At 39.1% G+C, this 19,731-nt stretch overlaps 1 protein-coding gene across 8 annotated transcripts in view; it reads right to left on the reverse strand.

The window, feature by feature from the left end:
- Positions 1-3,059: 3,059 nt before the first annotated feature.
- Positions 3,060-19,731, reverse strand: part of TMCC1 (transmembrane and coiled-coil domain family 1) — a 167,823-nt gene continuing 151,151 nt past the window's right edge. For all 8 annotated transcript variants that reach the window (XM_036332265.1, XM_036332266.1, XM_036332267.1 and 5 more), the window contains 2 exons: positions 15,509-15,644; positions 3,060-7,068 (listed from right to left, as the gene is read on the reverse strand). In XM_036332265.1, the coding sequence (XP_036188158.1) occupies positions 6,754-7,068; positions 15,509-15,644 (451 nt within the window). In that variant the 3' untranslated portion in view covers positions 3,060-6,753. The remainder of the gene's footprint in view (positions 7,069-15,508; positions 15,645-19,731) is intronic.

Genomic DNA, 19,731 nt, shown 5'->3' on the forward strand with positions numbered 1-19,731 from the left:
TCTTGCAACCATAGGGCAAACCTTAGCATGGCATTTGAGATTTCTTAAAACCTTCCCTACCTCCCCTATCACTTTAACTTTGTTCTTGATTCACACTTTCTTCCAAGGCAGCCTACCAGCCATCCAAGGCTCACATCCATTGCTTGAACTACTCATCTTGGCCTTTTTCACTTCTGTGAGTTTTGCTAATATTGTTCCTTCTATGTGGAATGCCCTCCTCATTCATTTCCACTCATCAAAAACCCATCATCTCTCAGCCCAGATACCACTCCCTCCTCCGTCCAGCCTTTCCCAATTGCCTCTCAGAATTGCTTCCTCGCCAAACCGGTTTGGCTCAGTGGATAGAGCGTCGGCCTGCGGACTGAGAGGTCCCAGGTTCGATTCCGGTCAAGGGCATGTACCTGGGTTGCGGGCATATCCCCAGTGGGAGATGTGCAAGAGGCAGCTGATCGATGATTCTCTCTCATCGATGTTTCTAACTCTCTATCTCTCTCCCTTCCTCTCTATAAAAAATCAATAAAATATATTAAAAAAAAAAAAAAAGAATTGCTTCCTCCTCCTCACTCCCACACACGGCTTCTGACTCTATGACAACATGTACCTCCTTCCGCCACATTCCTTTCCCCTGGATTCAGCACATTCCCACAGTGCTGTCTTGTGCAGAATGGCTCTCAAACACTGTTGGATGAATGAAGGGCTGAACTGAATAGGCTATCCCAGTTGCTGCAAGCACACTTCTCCACTTGTGCCCTCTGGCAGCAGGATATCCATTTGACCACCAAGCCCAGAAAAAGATGGTCTATTATAGCCTGGCATTAGGAACACTATCAACCATTTTTTTTTTTAAATTTTTTACCTCTCGCAATGGACTTATTATTTTAAGTTTTTACATATATACATATGTGTGTGTGTGTGTGTGTGTGTGTGTGTGTGTGTATGTAAATTTCAGAGAGGACGGGAGAGGGAATGATAGAAATATCAATGATGAGAATCATTGATCGGTTGCCTCCTGCACGCCACCCACTGGGAATCCAGCCTGCAACCCGCATGCCCTTGACCAGAAATCAAACCTGGGACCCTTCAGTCCTCAGGCGGACGCTCTATCCACTGAGCCAAACCAGCTCGGCTAAGTTTTTATATTTTTAATTTAAAAATACACAAAATACATTCATGTTAAGAGATCCATATTTTACAGGAGTCAAGCATCAAAGTCCCACGATTACTCCCACTCCTTTTCCCAGAAGTAACTATTGGGGACAGTTTTCTATGCAGTTATGTTTCTATATATTTACATATATATTTATTTACACAAAAATATTTTAAATGTAAATAGGAGACGATTCCACAACTGGCTCTCCCCCCCCCACCCCCCATTTAATGCACTGATTTACACACAAGGCTGAACATTTTCTTTTGAATGCTTATTGGTAATTTGTTTCTTTTTTTGTGAACTATTTTTCATAACCTTTGTCTATTTTCTATCAAGTTGACTTTTCTTCTTGGTTGTATTAATTCTTATACTGACACACTGTGGACACTCATCTTTTGTTACATATCCTGCCAGTGTAACTTTGAGCAAGCCATTTAATTCACGCTTGTCTTTAGCTCCACAACCAGGACAACATTGCTTGTGGGAGATTGTGGGGGAATTGAGAACTACATGTCAAGTACAAAGCATTATGGTTGGCATTCAATAAGTACTCAACAAATGTAGCTACTCTACCTAGTCTTAGTCCATAGAGTTTAAAAGTAACACATCTGAATCCTTTAGGTGAGTCATACATTTTCTAGTTGGCCATACTGTCCCTTAACTCCCCAATCTGTTTGCTACATGGCAACGTCTCAGATTTATGCTACCAGCCTTCCATTCTCATTTTTAATGAATGAAAATAAAGCAGGCTTTGAAATTACATATCACCTATAATCAGAGCTGCTCTTTGTGCCCATTATGCACTGTACAACACTAAGCTGTATCCTTCATAGTGTAACTTACTCACCGAGCCCCTTGGGATTGGGCAACGTACAACCTGCATTCTGTTTCTAGGAGCTTACGGAAGGGCATTCTCACAACAATTTTAAAAACTTTCTCAAGAGACCTCTCTTATTTTCACATCTACTAGGAAGGGTCAAGATGGGTGTGATGTTTCTAGTTCATAGATGTGGTAGGAAGAACAGAGCTACTAAACCAGAAGTATGGTCCCAAATATCTTGAAATGCAGATTGGGACCGTGAAGAAGAAAGACATCAGGTCCCTGCTTAGTACCCTGTCAAAGGCAAGATTAAGCTTCTGGATTTCCAGAGGCCTTCCGTAGATCAAAAACTAATAGAAATTACTACCTCAGCCCTGGCCAATTTGACTCAGTGGATAGAGCATCAGCCTGGTGACTGAAGAGTCCCAGTTTGATTCCAATCAAGGGCGTGTATATCAGTTGCAGGCTTGATCCCCAACCCTGGTCAGGGTGCATGTGGGAGGCAACCAATCAATGCGTCTCTCTCACATCGTCGTTTCTGTCTGTCTCTCCCTTCCACTCTCTCTAAAAATCAATGGAAAAATACCCTCGGGTGAGGATTAACAAAAAATAAAGAAATTATTACCTCTACAACAAAACCATCCATGGAATTAGGCTAGGTAAACCCCTTACATGCACACAGAACCTGAATGTTAAATGTTTACAAAGTATGTTTATACACCCATCATAACATTTGTTTATTAACAAATGGACAGGGATTACCATCCCCACTGTGGGATCTTCAGATGCTGAATTGGGGAGTACTGCCTCTAAAGAACTCCCTCCAAAGGTCTAAAAGGCAGTCTGACCAGTCTAAAGGAATTGTGGCAAAAGGCCACATCTGAAGTGATGTGTATAAAATCCAGGGAGACAGTGATGGCCACTCAGCTATCAGTTACAGTTTCAAGATACTGGCTAAACATATACTCGCACATGCACGCACTCACACAACACAGACACAGTTTCTAATGCATAAACCAGTGGAAAGTTTTCAGACTGACAAACTTGTCACTGGAAACGGAATATGCAAAAATAAAGAGCAAAACAAACCCAAGTCCAACCACCTCGTTAATAGCTGAGGTCTTTATTTCAATTTGTATATACAGTAAAAGTGCTGCTGAGAATCTGCAGCAACCAGACAAAACATAAATGTAATTCTCTCTCAACAATTAGCAGCTTAAGATCTATCAACTACAGTGTTAACGTTCACACGTTCACAAGTGTCATTTCTGTACTTTTCAATTCGTGCGAGTTTTTATTCTTACACACTTTGATAAAACACACTTACAGTCTAGTAGTCAGTCCTACTGGGGATATCACTTAGCATACATAACACACAGATAGAAATGTTAACTCTTAGAGCCACATTCAAAATCCCCAGTCTCATTTAGGGGTGGGAACCATAATTTTGCCTTTGTGAATTTGTTGACTATAATATTTGGTTTTGTTTTGGATGCATATTTTCCAAAGCTGATAGGCAGCTCTGTACTGGAACTCACTCGGAATTCAGCATTTCATCTGACTGTACCTCAAAGGAATATGAAATTAGAAACAAAACCAAATGTAGTGAAAGACACATGAAAATATGCTCATAAGACATGACTAGCAAGGAAGGCTTAATCTCAGTATTTTCCTTGGTATCAGATTTTTACGTCAATTGGGTGGAAGGGGTACAAGGGAGAGAAAGGGTTCCAGTCAATATGAAGTATAAAATTTAACCTACTTTTGCTTAAGGAGCCATTGGAATAGAAAGCCTTCCTTGCTAGGATGTACTGAGTATATACCAAGAAATTGAAATTGGAGCAGACAGACATGTCCTTCAATTATCATTTAAAAATGTAAAATATTAGTCATTCTATAACCTGAACAGTGTCACCTAGGCTACCACAGCTAGCCTCAGGCACCACCACTAACAAGTAATCCAGGAATGCTTCATTTCAAAGGGAATGCATGTAGTCTTTAAAAGAGAAGAAGCATTAAAATGATGGGAATTTTCCACCTACAGAACAATCGTTAAATTATTAGGGCAAGGTTATAGAAGAGCTTTGAACAGACAGGAGAATCCAAGAACAGTCACAATGCAAAGAAACTCAAAGGTAATAGGTATGGGCAGCAGAAAATGGGGAAAGGCATCAAACCATATTCAGTTACAAATAGCATTAAATGCAGACAACTGTTGGGCCTGCTGAACAATCAAGAAACAAGAGAGCTAGAAGGCCATTACTGTGCCTGACCCAGCCTGAACGTCCTTCCTAAGACAGTTTGAGAGAGGAGAATGGAAAGTTAGCACAGGCATGTTTGGCTGGGAGATCAGGGGGCTTTCCAGAGGCAACAACATTCCTTTGATAGAAACCATCCCAAGGCATAAGGAATAATTGAAATTCATCTATCACAGTGACTTCCAGTGCCCACAAAACTTAGTATCCTCTACACAGTTTAGGGGACGCAAAGGTTCCATCTTAGAAAAACTGGAGAACTGTGGCTCTCTATTCTGAGCCGTAGCTAAAACAGAAAGAACAAGCTGTGCTAGTTCAACAAGGTCATGGTATCCTTTGGCACTCCGGTCTAAAATCACTGCAATATTTTTAGACAAAGTTAACATTTTAAATACATAGGCTTGGGAACAATTTGTTTTTGGCCTGAACATGAATTGGTTCCAATTATTTTTTAAAAGAAAAATCTCCCTTGAGATTAAAAAAAAAAAAATCCACCCTGGTCCCTGCTCTGGGCATTAATTTTGAGAGGTCAACAGAGCTAACAGGTATGCTACAATCATCTGGGGATAGAATGAAGACTGGGGTACCTGAGTTAAAATATCAAAATGATTATGGTAACAACATGCTGACTCTGAGAAGGCCAGCTTGCCAAAGCCACCAGAGGCTGGAGCTGTCATGTAAACCATGCTGTCAGACAGACAAGGCAATGCTAATCTAGTTTCAAAGGAATTCCCCGGGATAGGGGGAAACAGGCAAAGCATGGTTTGGGGCACATCATGTGTCCCTTGCTCATTACTTGGTTGCACAGAGCTGAAGCTAAGAGGAACAACATTTTGTGACTTAATGCTGCAAATATGAAAAGATTAGCCAAAGTTTCTAGATAAACTCTAAAAGGCCAAGTTCCACCAAGATGATGGAACTGGTTATAGGAAGGGGAAGAAGACTCAGTCCATTTTTCTAAACTGTCTATAAAAGTCCACTGAGCATAATTATGTTAATGTCAGTCTATATGAAAAGGAAGCCGACAACACTTTACACCCCAAACTTGGGTCCTTCTAACCTGATATCTCCTTCTCTGCTCTTTAGGGAGAATCACCTTCAGTCAATTCTCTCAGGCAGACAAAATAAAGCTTTGAAATTAAGGATGTGGGGGCCAAAATGCAGACACAAGATTCATAATCACTTTGGTTTCAGTAATTAGGAGGTGTTAAAAAATAAATTAAGGAAACACAAGGAATTATTTATGACTCTCATAGTCTCATTTTTTTTTCCTAAAGACAGCTCAGCCCAAAGTCACTGAGTGAACATTTGCTTGGGGCAAAAAAATCTCTATCCTATCATGCTGGTTTGTGGAAACAGCTTCTCCCTGCACACCCCATTCCTCTCCAACCAAACCAAGCCCATGAAGTGGTGGTGGTGGTGGGGCAGCAAACACCAAAAAGCAGCAGCAGCAGCAGCCAGACAAAGGAGTTTAAGCTGCATCATAAAACAAGGGCATCAGAGGGCAGCATTTATAGCAAGTCTTCCTTTACTCAAACTGTTTCAAGATAAGAGGGAGCAGCACACTTAAATATCCACACATTTCTTCATTTAAAAACATCACTTCTTTATTTCAAAGGAAAAGTAAAAGACCCTCCCAACCCTTTCAAAAAGCAAAACAAAAAACACAAACCACCCAATAATAATAATAACAATAAAAATTCCTATTAGAAACCATAAGGAAGCACTGAGAGTTTGAGTATTACATTCTTCAAGTATGCTGTTTGGATTTTTTTTTTTAATTGATGACTATACACGTTTTTAAAAAAACCTTAAAAGTGCGGCCATGGGATTTTGCTTAAAATTAAGTATTTGGAGGGCTACTTCAAAACACTGTAGTAGGACTATGCAGTGATCCTGTGGGGCATGATGCTCTCACACTTGTATCCTAGCAAAGATTAAGGGACCAGGTTCAAAAGCAATCATACTTCCAGCATTAGCACGAGTAGCCAACTTGGGTGAGAAAGCCAGGGAGATCCATGTGTTCTTCCACGGACAAGGAAAATCCGCCCTGAATCCAAAAATTCAGACATGGAATGTGGTAGGATTTCACAGTAAAGTTAGTCTGGGAGGGGAGAGGTGGTGAGCCCAGACAAGGCAGGGTGTTAGGTTTAACTGGTTTCCCTAATCAGGTTTTTGCATCTTTTTAGTGGGTTTTAGTGCAGTTTTTCAAGCCACATTTTAGATGCCCTTCAGTGTGCTCCAGATTGTTGGTTCATGTTAAAGGACTGTTTAAGATTTGCATCCCAAGGAAAATCATGCTACATAAAAATGATCCAAGAATTTTGCCCAAAAAACTTCTTGGATAAAATCTAAAAAATACTATTGCAATTGTGTCTCTTGAAGAAAAAAACATTATTCTAAATGTAAACAGATTCACTCAACTCTTTTGTTGTTGTAGAAAACTTCAGAGTAGGTAAGTTGCTGTCTAATTCTTTGCTGCATGCACTCGCCAGAGGGTAGGGGAGCACTGCCTTCTTTTGCCAGCATCATCTGGGGGATGAAAAGAACCGTTCCACATAGCTGAAGAGGGCATCCCAGTGCTTCCAGAGAAAGGCAATGAAAACCACAAGAAATAAAGTGCTGAACGTCCTGTTGCGAGTCTTCATAAGAGGAACCACGCAGTTGGCTACGGTGGAGACAAAGACCAAAAGAACTGCCATGACAGCCAGAAGAATGTTGATGAGTTTGCCCAGAAGGTTCCGGGCAGTGGCATTCTCCAGCCCTTCCAGCTGCACCACCTGCTGCTGCTGCTGCTGTAGCTCCATCTTGGAGATGCGGGTCTGGCACGCCTCCAGGGCCTCCTGTGGGCCAGAACAGGGAATAGTTAAACTTTTGCTTACAAGTAATCTGAGAAGCTGATTTGCCCCTGAGGCAAGCCAGATGCATCCTGAGCTATGCCAATGATTTTAAATATACTAGAGAGTGACCACAGCATCATGGTGAAATGGGAAGACTCCTTTGTTTCTCCCCTTAAAGTAGGAAAAGAGAGGAAAAAGGGAACAGAGAGCCTATTCAAACAAATAATGACAACTTCCCAAATAGAAAGTTAAACAAGGAAATATTGATCTTAAATGACATTACAGCTCTGGCCAGTTGCTCAGTGGTTAGAGCATTGGCCCAAGGAGTCCACAGGTTCAATTCCTGGGCAAGGACATGTGCCTCAGTTGCAGGTTCCCAGCACCTGCAGGGACAGGCGTGGAGGCAACCAACTAATGTGTCTCTCTCACATGGATTTTTTTTCTTTCTCTCTCCCCCTTTCTTCCTCCCTACCACTCTCTCTAGAAATCAATGGCAAAAATATCCTGTGGGGGAGGATTAAAAAAAAAAGGACACATTAGAGCAAAGAACATATTTGATATTTATCGAACTTTCCACCCCCAAAATAACAAAAATATACATTCTTTTCAAGTGCACATGAAACATTCTCAAGGATAGACCATGTTGTAGCACAAAACCAGTCTCAATAAATTTGAGAAGACAGAAATCATACCAAAGCATATTATCTGATCAAAATGGTATAAAACTACAGGAAGAAAGCTGACAAAAACATGAATATGTGAAGATAAAACAACATACTGCTGAACAACTACTGGGTCAAAGAAGAAATAAATAAAATAAAAGATCAAAAGATATAGAGAGACAAATAAAAATAAAAATACGACATACCAAAATTTGGGGGATGCAACAAAAATGGTACAAAAAGGTTTACAGCATTACATGCCTATCTCAAGAAATAAGAAAACTCTCAAATAAACCACTTAACATTATACATTAAAGAACTATAAAAAGAACAAAGGAATTTCAAAGTCAGTAGAAGAAAGCAATAAAAATTAGAGTGGAAATAAATGAAATAGAGAACAAAAGGATAATAGAAAAAAATAATGAAGCAAAGAGCTGGTTCTTTGAAAAGAAATAAAATTGACAAATCTCTGGCTAGACTTGCTAAGGAAAAAAGAGAAAAAGACTCATATAAAATAAAAAATGAAAGAGAAGTTACAACGAACATCAGAGAAATACAAAGGATTATACAAGAATACCATGAAAGGCTTTATGCCACCAAATTTGATAACCTAGAAAAAATAGACAAATTCTTAGAAATATGTAACCTTCCTAGACCGAGAAATGAAAAATTGGAAAACCTAAATAGTCCGATCACTAGTAAGGAAATTGAAACTGTCATAAAAAAAAAAACTCTCAAAAAACAAAAGTCCAAGACCAGATGGCTTCACAAGTGAATTCCACCAAACATTCAAAGAAGGTTTAATACCTATCATTCTCATGCTCTTCAAAAAAAAACTGAAAGGAAGTAATACTTCCTGACTAATTTTACAAGGCTAACATTATCCTGATACCAAAACCTGGTAAGAACAACACAAAAAAGAAAATTATAGGCCAATATCTTTGATGAACATAGATGCAAAAATCCTAAACAAAATATTGGCAAATTGAATACAGGGTACAATAAAAAGATAAAACATCATCATCAAGTGGGGTTCATTCCAGGGATGCAAGGATGGTTCAATGCATGCAAATTGGTCAATACACAACATTAACAAATAAAAGATAAGAATCATATAATCATATCAATAGATGTAGAAAAAGTTGTATCTGACAAGATACAACATCCACTTATGATAAAACACTTAATATAACTGGTTTAGAAGAAAAGTACCTTAACACAACAAAGGCCATATATAACAAACCCTCAGCTAACATCATACTAAATGGTAAAAAACTTTTCTTCTAAGATCAGGAACAAGACAAGGATGCCCATTCTCACCACTGCTATTCAATAAAGTACTGGAAGTCTTGGCCAGAGCAATTAGGCAAGAGAAAAAAGAAAAGGCATCTAAATTTGGAAGGAAGAAGTAAAACTGCCATTATTTGCAGATGACATGATTCTCTATATAGAAAATCCTAAAGACTACATGAAAAAACTATTAGAAACAATAAATACAGTAAAGTTAAAGGATCAACATAAAAAAATCTGCTGCACTCCTATATACTAAACAAAGTATCAGAAAGTGAGATGAAGAAAAAAATTCATTTACAATTGCAACAAAAAGGATAAAATACTTAGGAATAAACTTAACAAAAGAAGTGAAGGACCTGTACATTGAAAACTACAACACAGTGTTGCAATATATGTTTAATGCAACCCCTATCAAAATCCCAGTAGCATTTCTCTTAGAAATAGAATTTTTAAACCCCTCAAATTTGTATGGAACCACAAAAGATCCCAAATAACCAAAGCAATCCTGGAAAGAAAGAAAAAAGAACAAAGCTATAGGTATCACACTCCCTGTGTGATTATACTACAAATTATACTACAAAACTATAGTAATCAAAACAATACGGTATTGGCAGAGAAATGGACAAATGGAGCAGAACTGAGAGCCTAGAGATAAACCCACACATATATGGGCAACTACTTTTCAAAGGAGCCAAAAATATACAATGGAGAAAGGAAAGTCTTTAATAAATAGTGTTGGGGAAACTGAAAAGAATGAAACTAGACTATCTGACACCACACACAAAAATGAACTCAAAAGTAGTTTAAAGGCTTGAATATAAGACCAGAAACAATTAAGATAGATAGAAGAAAACATAGTCACCAAACTTCAGGATGCGTATTTGTGACACCAAAGGCAAGGGAAGTAAAAGCAAAAATAAATGAATAGGACTACATCAAACCAAAATCTTCTGCACAGCAAAAGGAACAATTAACAAAACAAAAAGGCAACCAATGAAATTCCAGAAGGTATTTGCAAATGTTACCTACCTAAAGGGGATAAAATCCAAAATATACAAAGAACAACTCAACAAGAAAAAAACCCAAACAATCCAATTAAAAAATGGGCAGAGGACATGACTAGACATTTTCCAAGGAAGACATACAGATGACCAACAGATATATGAAAAAATGCTCAACATCACTAGCTATAAGGAAAATGCAAACCAAAACTACAATGAAGTAGTTGGAATGGCTATTATCAATAAGATAAGAAATAAATATTGCACAGGATGTGGAGGAAAGAGAACTCTCATATACTGCTGGTAGAAATATAAACTGGTGCAGCCACTATGGAATACAGTGAAGAGGTTCCTCAAAAAATTAAGGATTAGAGCTACCATATGACCCATCAATCCCTCTTCTGGGTATCTACCTGAAAATTCTGAAAACATTTATTTGTGGGGTTTTTTGGTTTATTTTTTTTACTGTTCATCAGATTATTTATTCACTTGATTTTTAGATTCACTTGTTGATAGATGTGTATTTGTTGTTCATAATTTGTATCTTTACCTTTTTCTTCTTCTTCCTCTTCTTAAAGGACACCTTTCAGCATTTCATATAATACTGGTTTGGTGGTGATGAACTCCTTTAGCTTTTTCTTATCTGTGAAGCTCTTTATCTGACCTTCAATTCTGAATGATAGCTTTGCTGGATAAAGTAGTCTTGGTTGTAGGTTCTTGGTATTCATCACTTTGAATATTTCTTGCCACTCCCTTCTGGCCTGCAAAGTTTCTGTTGAGAAATCAGCTGACAGTCGTATGGGTATTCCCTTGTAGGTAACTGAGTTTCTTTCCCTCGCTGCTTTTAGGATTCTCTCTTTGTCTTTTGCTCTTGGCATTTTAATTATGATGTGTCTTGGTGTGGTCCTCTTTGGATTCCTTTTGTTTGGGGTTCTCTGCGCTTCCTGGACTTGGAAATCTATTTCTTTCACCAGGTAGGGGAAGTTTTCTGTCATTATTTCTTCAAATAGGTTTTCAATATCTTGCTCTCTCTCTTCTTCTGGAACCCCTATAATTTGGATGTTGGTACGCTTGAAGCTGTCCCAGAGGCTCCTTACACTATCTTCGTATTTTTGGATTCTTTTTTCATTTTGCTTTTCCGGTTGGGTGTTTTTTGCTTCTTTGTATTTCAAATCTTTGACTTGATTCTTGCGATCCTCTGGTCTGCTGTTGGGAGTCTGTATAATATTCTTTATTTCAGTCAGTGTATGCTTAATTTCTAGTTGGTTCTTTATCACACCATCGAGGGTTTCACCAGTCTTCTTGAAGATCTCACTACATTTATAGGCGGTCTCACCAGTCTTTTTGAGGGCCTTATTAAGTTTATCGGTGGCTTCTAGACAGTTCTTTAAAGACCTTAAAAGTGTGGTTTTGAACTCTATATCCAGCAGGTTGCTTTCCTCCAATTCTGTCATTTGTGTCCTGTTTCTTTGTCTCAGCATTTTTTATGCTTTGCTGTGTCGATAGAGTGCCTTTCTGTGCTAAGTGTCCCAATAACCTGAGGTAGACACTCTTGGTGCACCCCCTTGTGGGCTTTGTGCACAGTCTGTTGTAGTTAAGCCTTGATTGTTATAGTTATCACTGGGAGGAATTGACCTCCAGGCCAACTGGCTGTGAGAATCAGCTGTGTCTGCAGTGGGAGAACTTCTGTGCTGGAGACACCCCTCTGGGGCTAGACTTGCTTCGATGGGGCTTTGGTGCTCACTGAGTCTGCCCCCTGAGTGTGTCTTTTATGGTTCCACAGAGCTGCCCATTTATTTGTAAAGATATACAGACACCTATGTTCACTGCAGCATTACTTACAATAGCCAAGGCATGCAAATAACACAAGTATCTGATAGATGGTTGCATAAAGAAGATGTAGTTTATATATATATATATATATATATATATATATATATATACACACACACACACACACACAATGGAATACTACTACTTAGCCATAAAAAGATGAAATATTGCCCTAGCTGGTTTGGCTGAGGAGAGAGAGTCGGTCTGCAGACTGAAGGGTCAGGTGTTCAAATCCGGTCAAGGGTATGTACTTCGGTTGCAGGCTTGAGCCCCAGGCCCTGGTCAGGGTGCGTGCAGGAGACACAATCCATGTGTCTCTCTCACAATGTTTCTTACTCTCTGACTCTCCCCCTCTCTTCCTCTCTCTAAAACTCAATGGAAAAATATCTTCGGGTGAGAATCAATCAACAAATGATGAAATATTGCCATTCATGACAAGATGGATGGATTTTGAAAGTCTTATGCTAAGTAAAATAAGTCAGACAGAAAAAAACAAGAAACCATATCATTTCGTTCATATGTGGGATATAAAACAAAAAGCAAACAAATAAAAAGCAAACCAAAACAAACAAACCCATAGATACAGACAACAAAATGGTGGTTACCAGAGAAGAAGGGGGGAGGGGGAGGACAAAGAGGGTAAAGGGGAATAAATACAAGGTGACAAAAGGAGTCTAGACCAGTGGTTGGCAAACTCTTTAGTCAACAGAGCCAAATATCAACAGTACAACAACTGAAATTTCTTTTGAGAGCCAAATTTTTTAAACTTAAACTATATAGGTAGGTACATTGTTATTAACTTAATTAGGGTACTCCTAAGCTGGCCTTTGCTAAAAACGTCCTCAATCTGAGGGGTTGACCTCAGCGAATGTACCCCCACTTCTTCTAATGCCACTTCTTCAAAATAGACTTGCCCAGGCCGAAAACCGACTTCCGCACATGGGCCATGAAGTTTCAATCGCACTGTACGTGCGTGTCCGCACATGGTATTTTGTGGAAGAGCCACACTCAAGGGGCCAAAGAGCCGCATGTGGCTTGCGAGCCACGGTTTGCCCACCACTGGTCTAGACTAATATTCACCTAAACTGTCCTCCAATGCACTCCTGTGGGATGGCTCACAAGAAGCAGTGGGTACAATTAGATTTGGTTGAACATTTTATGGACAAGATCTCAAATATATAATGTTTCTTTTTTTATAATTTTCTTTTTCATTTAAAAATTATTAATTTAAGTTGCACAAGACATACCTACTTGTTCACCATAAAAAATTTCAAATAGGACACATACTTTCTCTTGATATTTTCCTCAATTCCAGCCCCTGCTCTTGAAGTAATACTGCAGTTTGGTTTGTTTTCATCCTTTCACCTATATTTTAAGTGTATACAAATATGTGCCCTGGGAAATGTATGGAATCATTTTTTTATTTTCTATCATAATATAGGACTGGTCCACACTTGCCTCTTTCACTCAACAGTGAGTCTTGGCGCTCTCTCTACGTCAATGCATAGAGATCCACCTCATTCTTTTTAACTGATGCAGGTAATTTTATAGCAGGGGTCCTCAAACTTTTTAAACAGGGGACCAGTTCACTGTCCCTCAGACTGTTGGAGGGCTGGACTATAGTTAAAAAAAAAAACTATGAACAAATTCCTATGCACACTGCACATATCTTATTTTGAAGTAAAAAAACAAAACGGGAACAAATACAATATTTGTATTTGCATGTGGCCAGCGGGCCATGGTTTGAGGTCCCGTTTTATAGTATAAATATGTATTGGAGAGATTTAGGTTATTTCCAATGTTTCCACTATAACAATGGAGATACACCCTACCAGGTGTTCTTTTAAATCAAGTAAGTCTCTGACATCAGTGGAAAGAGCTCCCTGCTCTGCTTTTTAAGTACAGAGCAGAGAGTACTTTCCCTTTTTAAGATTTACTGATCTATGTAGAGAGGACACTATGCTCAAATACTAGACCAAACATTATAAGAGATCTGTTCCCCTTAAGGCTATGACCTTCACCCATGAGTTTTTATGAAATTTACCATAACACTCAGGATAGAACCTATTCCCTTAGGTCAGATATCCTCCAAAATTCAGCAGTGGTGGAACCCTGGGTTTTTCTGATCTTGGTTTCAATGGGTCCTGGTTTCCTAGGATTTGAAGTGAAGATCAGGCAACTTCAGATTGAAGCTAGATGGAGAATGGACAAAGGATACTTCCTGGTCCACTATGATCTTGGGGAAAAAACTAAAAAATAAACAGAATTCCAGGCACCTGGACAAGACAGTAACTGGGCAAATAATATAGATATTCCCTTGTTTCTTTTAGGCTACTGTAATACTAGTTTCCTGGGCCTTCTCCAAGACTAATTTCAAGATGCCTTCATATTACCTCCCAACTGGATGAGCAAAAGAGAAATATTCTACTTTCCCACAGAATAACTAGAAGGTCACTACTAACCTTACACATGATTGCCTTGTGGTATGCTCACAAACTGCCTAGCAATGTACCTATAGAAGGTTTTGACGTGGCAGCTAGGACAAAAGTCCCCTTTGATACAGAAGAAGATTGGCAAGATGGCCAGGAGACTTGTCTGCACAGCTCTTGAAGCAGTAACTACAGATGTAGTGCATATGGTTTTCTATAGGCTGAGACTATTGTGAGCTTAGAAACATTTCCCAGAAAACCAAGCAAACATATCACCTCCAAATTGTACAGATTTTTGAGAACTGAAGAGCAGGTATATTATAGCTGGTATTGGGTTTATTTTGACTCTCTACCCTCCCCATCTTTTCCCCTAAACTTCTTATTATGGTAAAATACACCTAACACAAAATTTAACATTTTAAAGTGTACAATCTAATAACATTTAGTAAATTCACAATGTTGTGCACTACTATAAAAATTCCAGAACATTCTCATCATCCCAAAAAGAAACCCTCTACTCCTCAGCTATCACTTGTCGGTTTCCTTTTCCACAGCCCCAGGCAACCACTTATCTACTTTGTCTCCATAGATTGGTCTAGTCTGGACATTCCATATAAATGGAATAATACAATATGTGCCTTCTGTGACAAGTTTCTTTCACTGAACACCATGTTTTTTTGTTTGTTTGTTTTTAAAAAATATATTTTATTGATTTTTTTACAGAGAGAAAGGGAGAGGGATAGAGAGTTAGAAACATCGATGAGAGAGAAACATTGATCAGCTGCCTCCTGCACAGCCCCTAATGGGGATGTGCCTGCAAACAAGGTACATGCCCTTGACCGGAATCAAACCTGGGACCTTTCAGTCCATAGGCCAATGCTCTATCCACTGAGCCAAACCGGTTAGGGCTGAACACAATGTTTTTCAGATTCATCTATGTTGTAAAATTATCAGTACTTCATTCCTTTTTCTTTTTTTATTGTGCTAAAATGTACATAACAAAATTTATCATTTAAACTTTTTAAGTATAAAGTTCAGTGGTATTAAATACAATCATATTGTTGTGCAACCATCACCACCATCCATCTTATAACTCTTTTCATCTTGTAAAACTAAAACTCTATATCTATTTAACAACAATTCCCCCTACCCACTAGCCAATGGCAACAATCATTCTACTTTCTTTTTAATCTTTTGCTTTTACACCTGGATCCTTCATGCTAACCTGGATGTCCCGGGCCCGTTCATAGGACTGATATGCAATTTTCTCTTCCATGCTGGCCAATTCCTGCTTCAAGTTCAAGATTTCATTCTGATGGAGCTCCGTTAGGTCATTTAGTTGTTCTTCTAATCGTTCACATCTAAGAAGGGGGGAAAGTTAAAATTTTAGGCATTCTGTATTTTCCTGGTGTTATTCACATCTAATCCCAAAACTCATTCTGCAAAGGAATAAAATAAAAGCACACAAAAATTGAGAGGCCTGGGGTAACAGGGCATCCTAGTGGGTACAGCACTTCCCTAAAATGAGCAGTTTATCACAAGGCCATATCATAGTGGCAACATAGCTCTTTTACATTCTTCTTCACATACAGTATTTGCAGTGATGCCAGCAGCCCTGGTTAGCTTTGAGCATACCTATAATAAATGAGGCAGTTCTTTTTCTGTTCTGAGCAGAATATGGGAGAAGTGAAAACTAGAGTACAATTAAGCAGGTCTCATCCAAAGATAAATAGCACGTAAATGGAAACTGACCAAGCAGTCCCCAGTTGCTTATTTTGACCTTGGACAGGTCACTCACCTTAATGCCCATGATTCACAGCCCATCGTTCCCATGGTCAAGCACAGTGTCAAGGACAACTCAGTCAACAAATATTTACTGAAAGCCTGATGTGTGTCAGTTATGTTCAAACTACTGGGAATATTGTGGTAAGCAAGATAGAAACTCGGCCTTCAGGAGTTTACATTCTAAAGTGGAGGTGGAAGAGATGAAGGAGAGGCAGAAAACCCAAGATGATGGCAGAAAGGAATAAGTAATCCAAATAAGATCACTAGGGGTATACAGCAGAGCACCTGGTGGCTGGTTAAGATGGAAGGCCTCTTCCCAGTTCAACACTCTTCAACAATGAGAACTGAAACTTGAATGATGATATGAAAAGTGCTGTGAAGATGGGGATAGGGGGCATCTTAAAGTAGAAGGAATAACAAGTGTAAAGTTCTCAAGGTGGAAAACAAGCTTTGTAGGTTTGAGGGAAAGAACGTAGGCCTGTGTGACTATAGCTGAGTAAAAATGAGGGAAAATGAAGGGAGATGAGATTCATTGGGAGCAAGGTAATATTTATTTATTTATTTATTTATTGTCTAAAGTTTTACATATGTCTCCTTCCCCCACCCCCCTGCTTGACATTTTCCCCCTCCTGCCATACCCACCCCAGGCAAGCCCCCACTGCCCAGAGTCTGTGTCCACTGGCTATGCTAATATGCATGCATACAAGTCCTTTGGGAGCAAGGTGATTTTAATTCACCTTATATGACTAGCACTAAGACTACATATAAGAAAGCTTATTCTTCATAAAGATGGAACCTGGGCAGGGCATCTAAGGACCCATGGGACTGGAACAGGTTTAAAGAACGAGAGCAGAGATTCCGTGTAGAAAAGAGCATGGGTAAAGGACAAGAGGTAGAAATGTATTAGGATAATTGGAATAGTGGATCTATGTTGGAGGAAAAAAGAGAAGTTTGGTCTTAAAAGATAGGCAGGTGAGTGGGGATTCTGGAATAGATAGTAGATGGGTCCAAAGCAGATTGCTGAAAGGGGAAAGGGTGGCATGATGAACACAGTGTTTTAGGAAAATAGGTTATATGCTAGTGGTGAGGAGGACAGACTGGGGTAAGTTGTGTGTGGAGTCCCAGGAATCAAACTAAGAGCTACATAGGCAGGAGAAAGGTTGAAGACTACACATTTAAAAAGACTAGAAAGGAAAGAATAAACACAGCCCCAGCTAATGGTGACTAGAATGGAAGCCTCTGTCAGACAGAGGGTTCATCCCAACCGGCGCATATACTAACTAGCGAGCACTACTCAAGTAAGCACACACCTAACACTAGCATGTGAGCCTCAGAGGACTTCATATTAAAAAAATAAAAATGCCAGAACAAACTCAAACATTTAAAACTACCCTCCCCTTTCCCTCATTTTTAACCACATCTATAGCACACAAACTTTTAAGAACTACATGAAAGGTCTTCGTTTAAGGAAATTCTTCTGTTGTGGCATCACCAACATTCTTTCTTCCAATGATTATATTATAAATAACTATATCCTTAACTTCATTCCTCCTATAAGAAACGAGATTTTTAAAAAAATATATATTTTATTGATTTTTTTATGGAGAGGAAGGGAGAGGGATAGAGAGTTAGAAACATCGATGAGAGAGAAACATCGATCAGTTGCCTCCTGCATACCTCCCACTGGGGATGTGCCTACAACCAAGGTACATGCCCTTGACCGGAATGGAACCTGGGACCCTTCAGTCCGCAGGCCAACGCTCTATCCACTGAGCCAAATCTGTCAGGGCAAGAAACAAGAATTTTTTTAAAAGGCATAGTCTGACCCTTTTACTATGTTACTGAATCCTGCTTAATTCTCCTTTATCCTTGATAGGAATCTGTACTGCTTCCTTTCATGCTGAGTTCTGTTACTAAAGTGACTGAACAGGATGATCAAAAAGCATTTCTACCTTTTGTCTGTAACTATGGCCAATATTTTCCATAACGCTGCCTTTTCACTTCATCTGCTGTCCAGGGCCTGTGCTCAAAAATAGGTGCCACCTCTGGAATTGATTTTCTATCAAATTTTAAGTTCACTCAAAGCTATAAGAATAATATTTTGTCTTTTTATGAAATTAAGCCCATTGTTTTACGGTGTTTTTAGTGTTTGATGATTTTCATAATTCTCTCTCCTCACCAGAGAGGGGCTTTTAAAAATGGGTGTTCCAATGTGTCAGTTCCTTGAGATTTAAGAGAAAGGCTGGACATGTCAGCAAATAACTCTCCTAAGCTAAGGATTAATGTTGATGGCAGGGAGGGGAGCATGGTGCATCAACCTGCATACTGATGAAAGCAGACCCATGTGATATCTTTGGCATGTGTTCTATAAACTACTGCCCCAACCTCTTGGCCCACAAATTATACAGTCTTTCAGGAATGTTGGGGAATCTTTATTTGATATTAAACACAGTTCACATATACCATTAGGACAGATTAAAAAGAAATAGCAGCAAAGTTACCATTTATTCAGTGCTTTCTATGCAAATTCATTTCTATAACACCAAGAAGGTAGTAGAAATTATCTTCATTTTAAAGATGAGGTAAAGTAACCTGCCCAAGGCACACAGAAATTAAGTAGGGGAGCAAGGATTTGAATCAAGATTTGACTTTATTTTAAAAATATATATATTTTTATTGATTTCAGAGAGGAAGGGAGAGGGAGAGGTAGAAACATCAATGATAAGAGAGAATCATTGATTGGCTGCCTCCTGCATGCCCCCTACTGGGGATCAAGCCAGAAACCCAGGCATGTGCCCTTGACCGGAATCAAACCCAGAACCCTTCAGTCCACAGGCCGATGCTCTATCCACTGAGCCAAACCAGCTAGGACAGGTTTATTTGACTTTAAAACCCAAGTTTTTAACCTCTACACTGTGATGCCACTTTTAAACTACTCAAGAAGCCCAGATAAGCTAACCCCTTTATAAGTAAGACATCTGGGCCAGGTGTATAGCTGATCCAAATCACACAGCTACAAAGGGAGATGGGGTGTAACAAAAAGATTATGAATCTAGGATAAAATACAAGATAATAACAAGAGTTGGCGAAGATGTGGAGAAATTCAAACCCTGAAATATTGCTGGTGGAAATATAACATGATGCAACTGTTTGGAAAAGTTTGGCAGTTCCTCAAAAAGCTAAACTTCTAACCCAGAAATTCCACTCCAAGTATATGCCAAAGAGAAATTATTTCCACACAAAAACTTGTACATAGCCCTAATCAGTTTGGCTCAGTGGATAGAGCGTCGGCCTGTGGACTGAAGGGTCCCAGGTTTGATTCCGGTCAAGGGCATGTATCTTGGTTGTGGGCACATCCCCAGTAGGAGGTGTGCAGGGGGTAGCTGATCGATGTTTCTCTCTCATCGATGATTCTGACTCTCTATCCCTCTCCCTTCCTCTCTGTAAAAAATCAATAAAATATATTTTTTAAAAAAACAAAACAAAACAAAACAAAAACTTGTACATGAATGTTCACAGCAGCCTTATTCATAATAGCCCAAAAGTGGAAACAACCCAATATCCATCAACTGATAAATGAGTAAATAAAATGTGGTTTACTCATAAAATGAATTATTATTTGGAAAGGAAATGAAATGAGCCCTGGCTAGGTAGTTCAGTTGG

The sequence above is a fragment of the Myotis myotis genome, unplaced genomic scaffold (genome assembly GCF_014108235.1).
Source record: "Myotis myotis isolate mMyoMyo1 unplaced genomic scaffold, mMyoMyo1.p scaffold_m19_p_13, whole genome shotgun sequence".
Lineage (NCBI taxonomy): Eukaryota > Metazoa > Chordata > Mammalia > Chiroptera > Vespertilionidae > Myotis > Myotis myotis.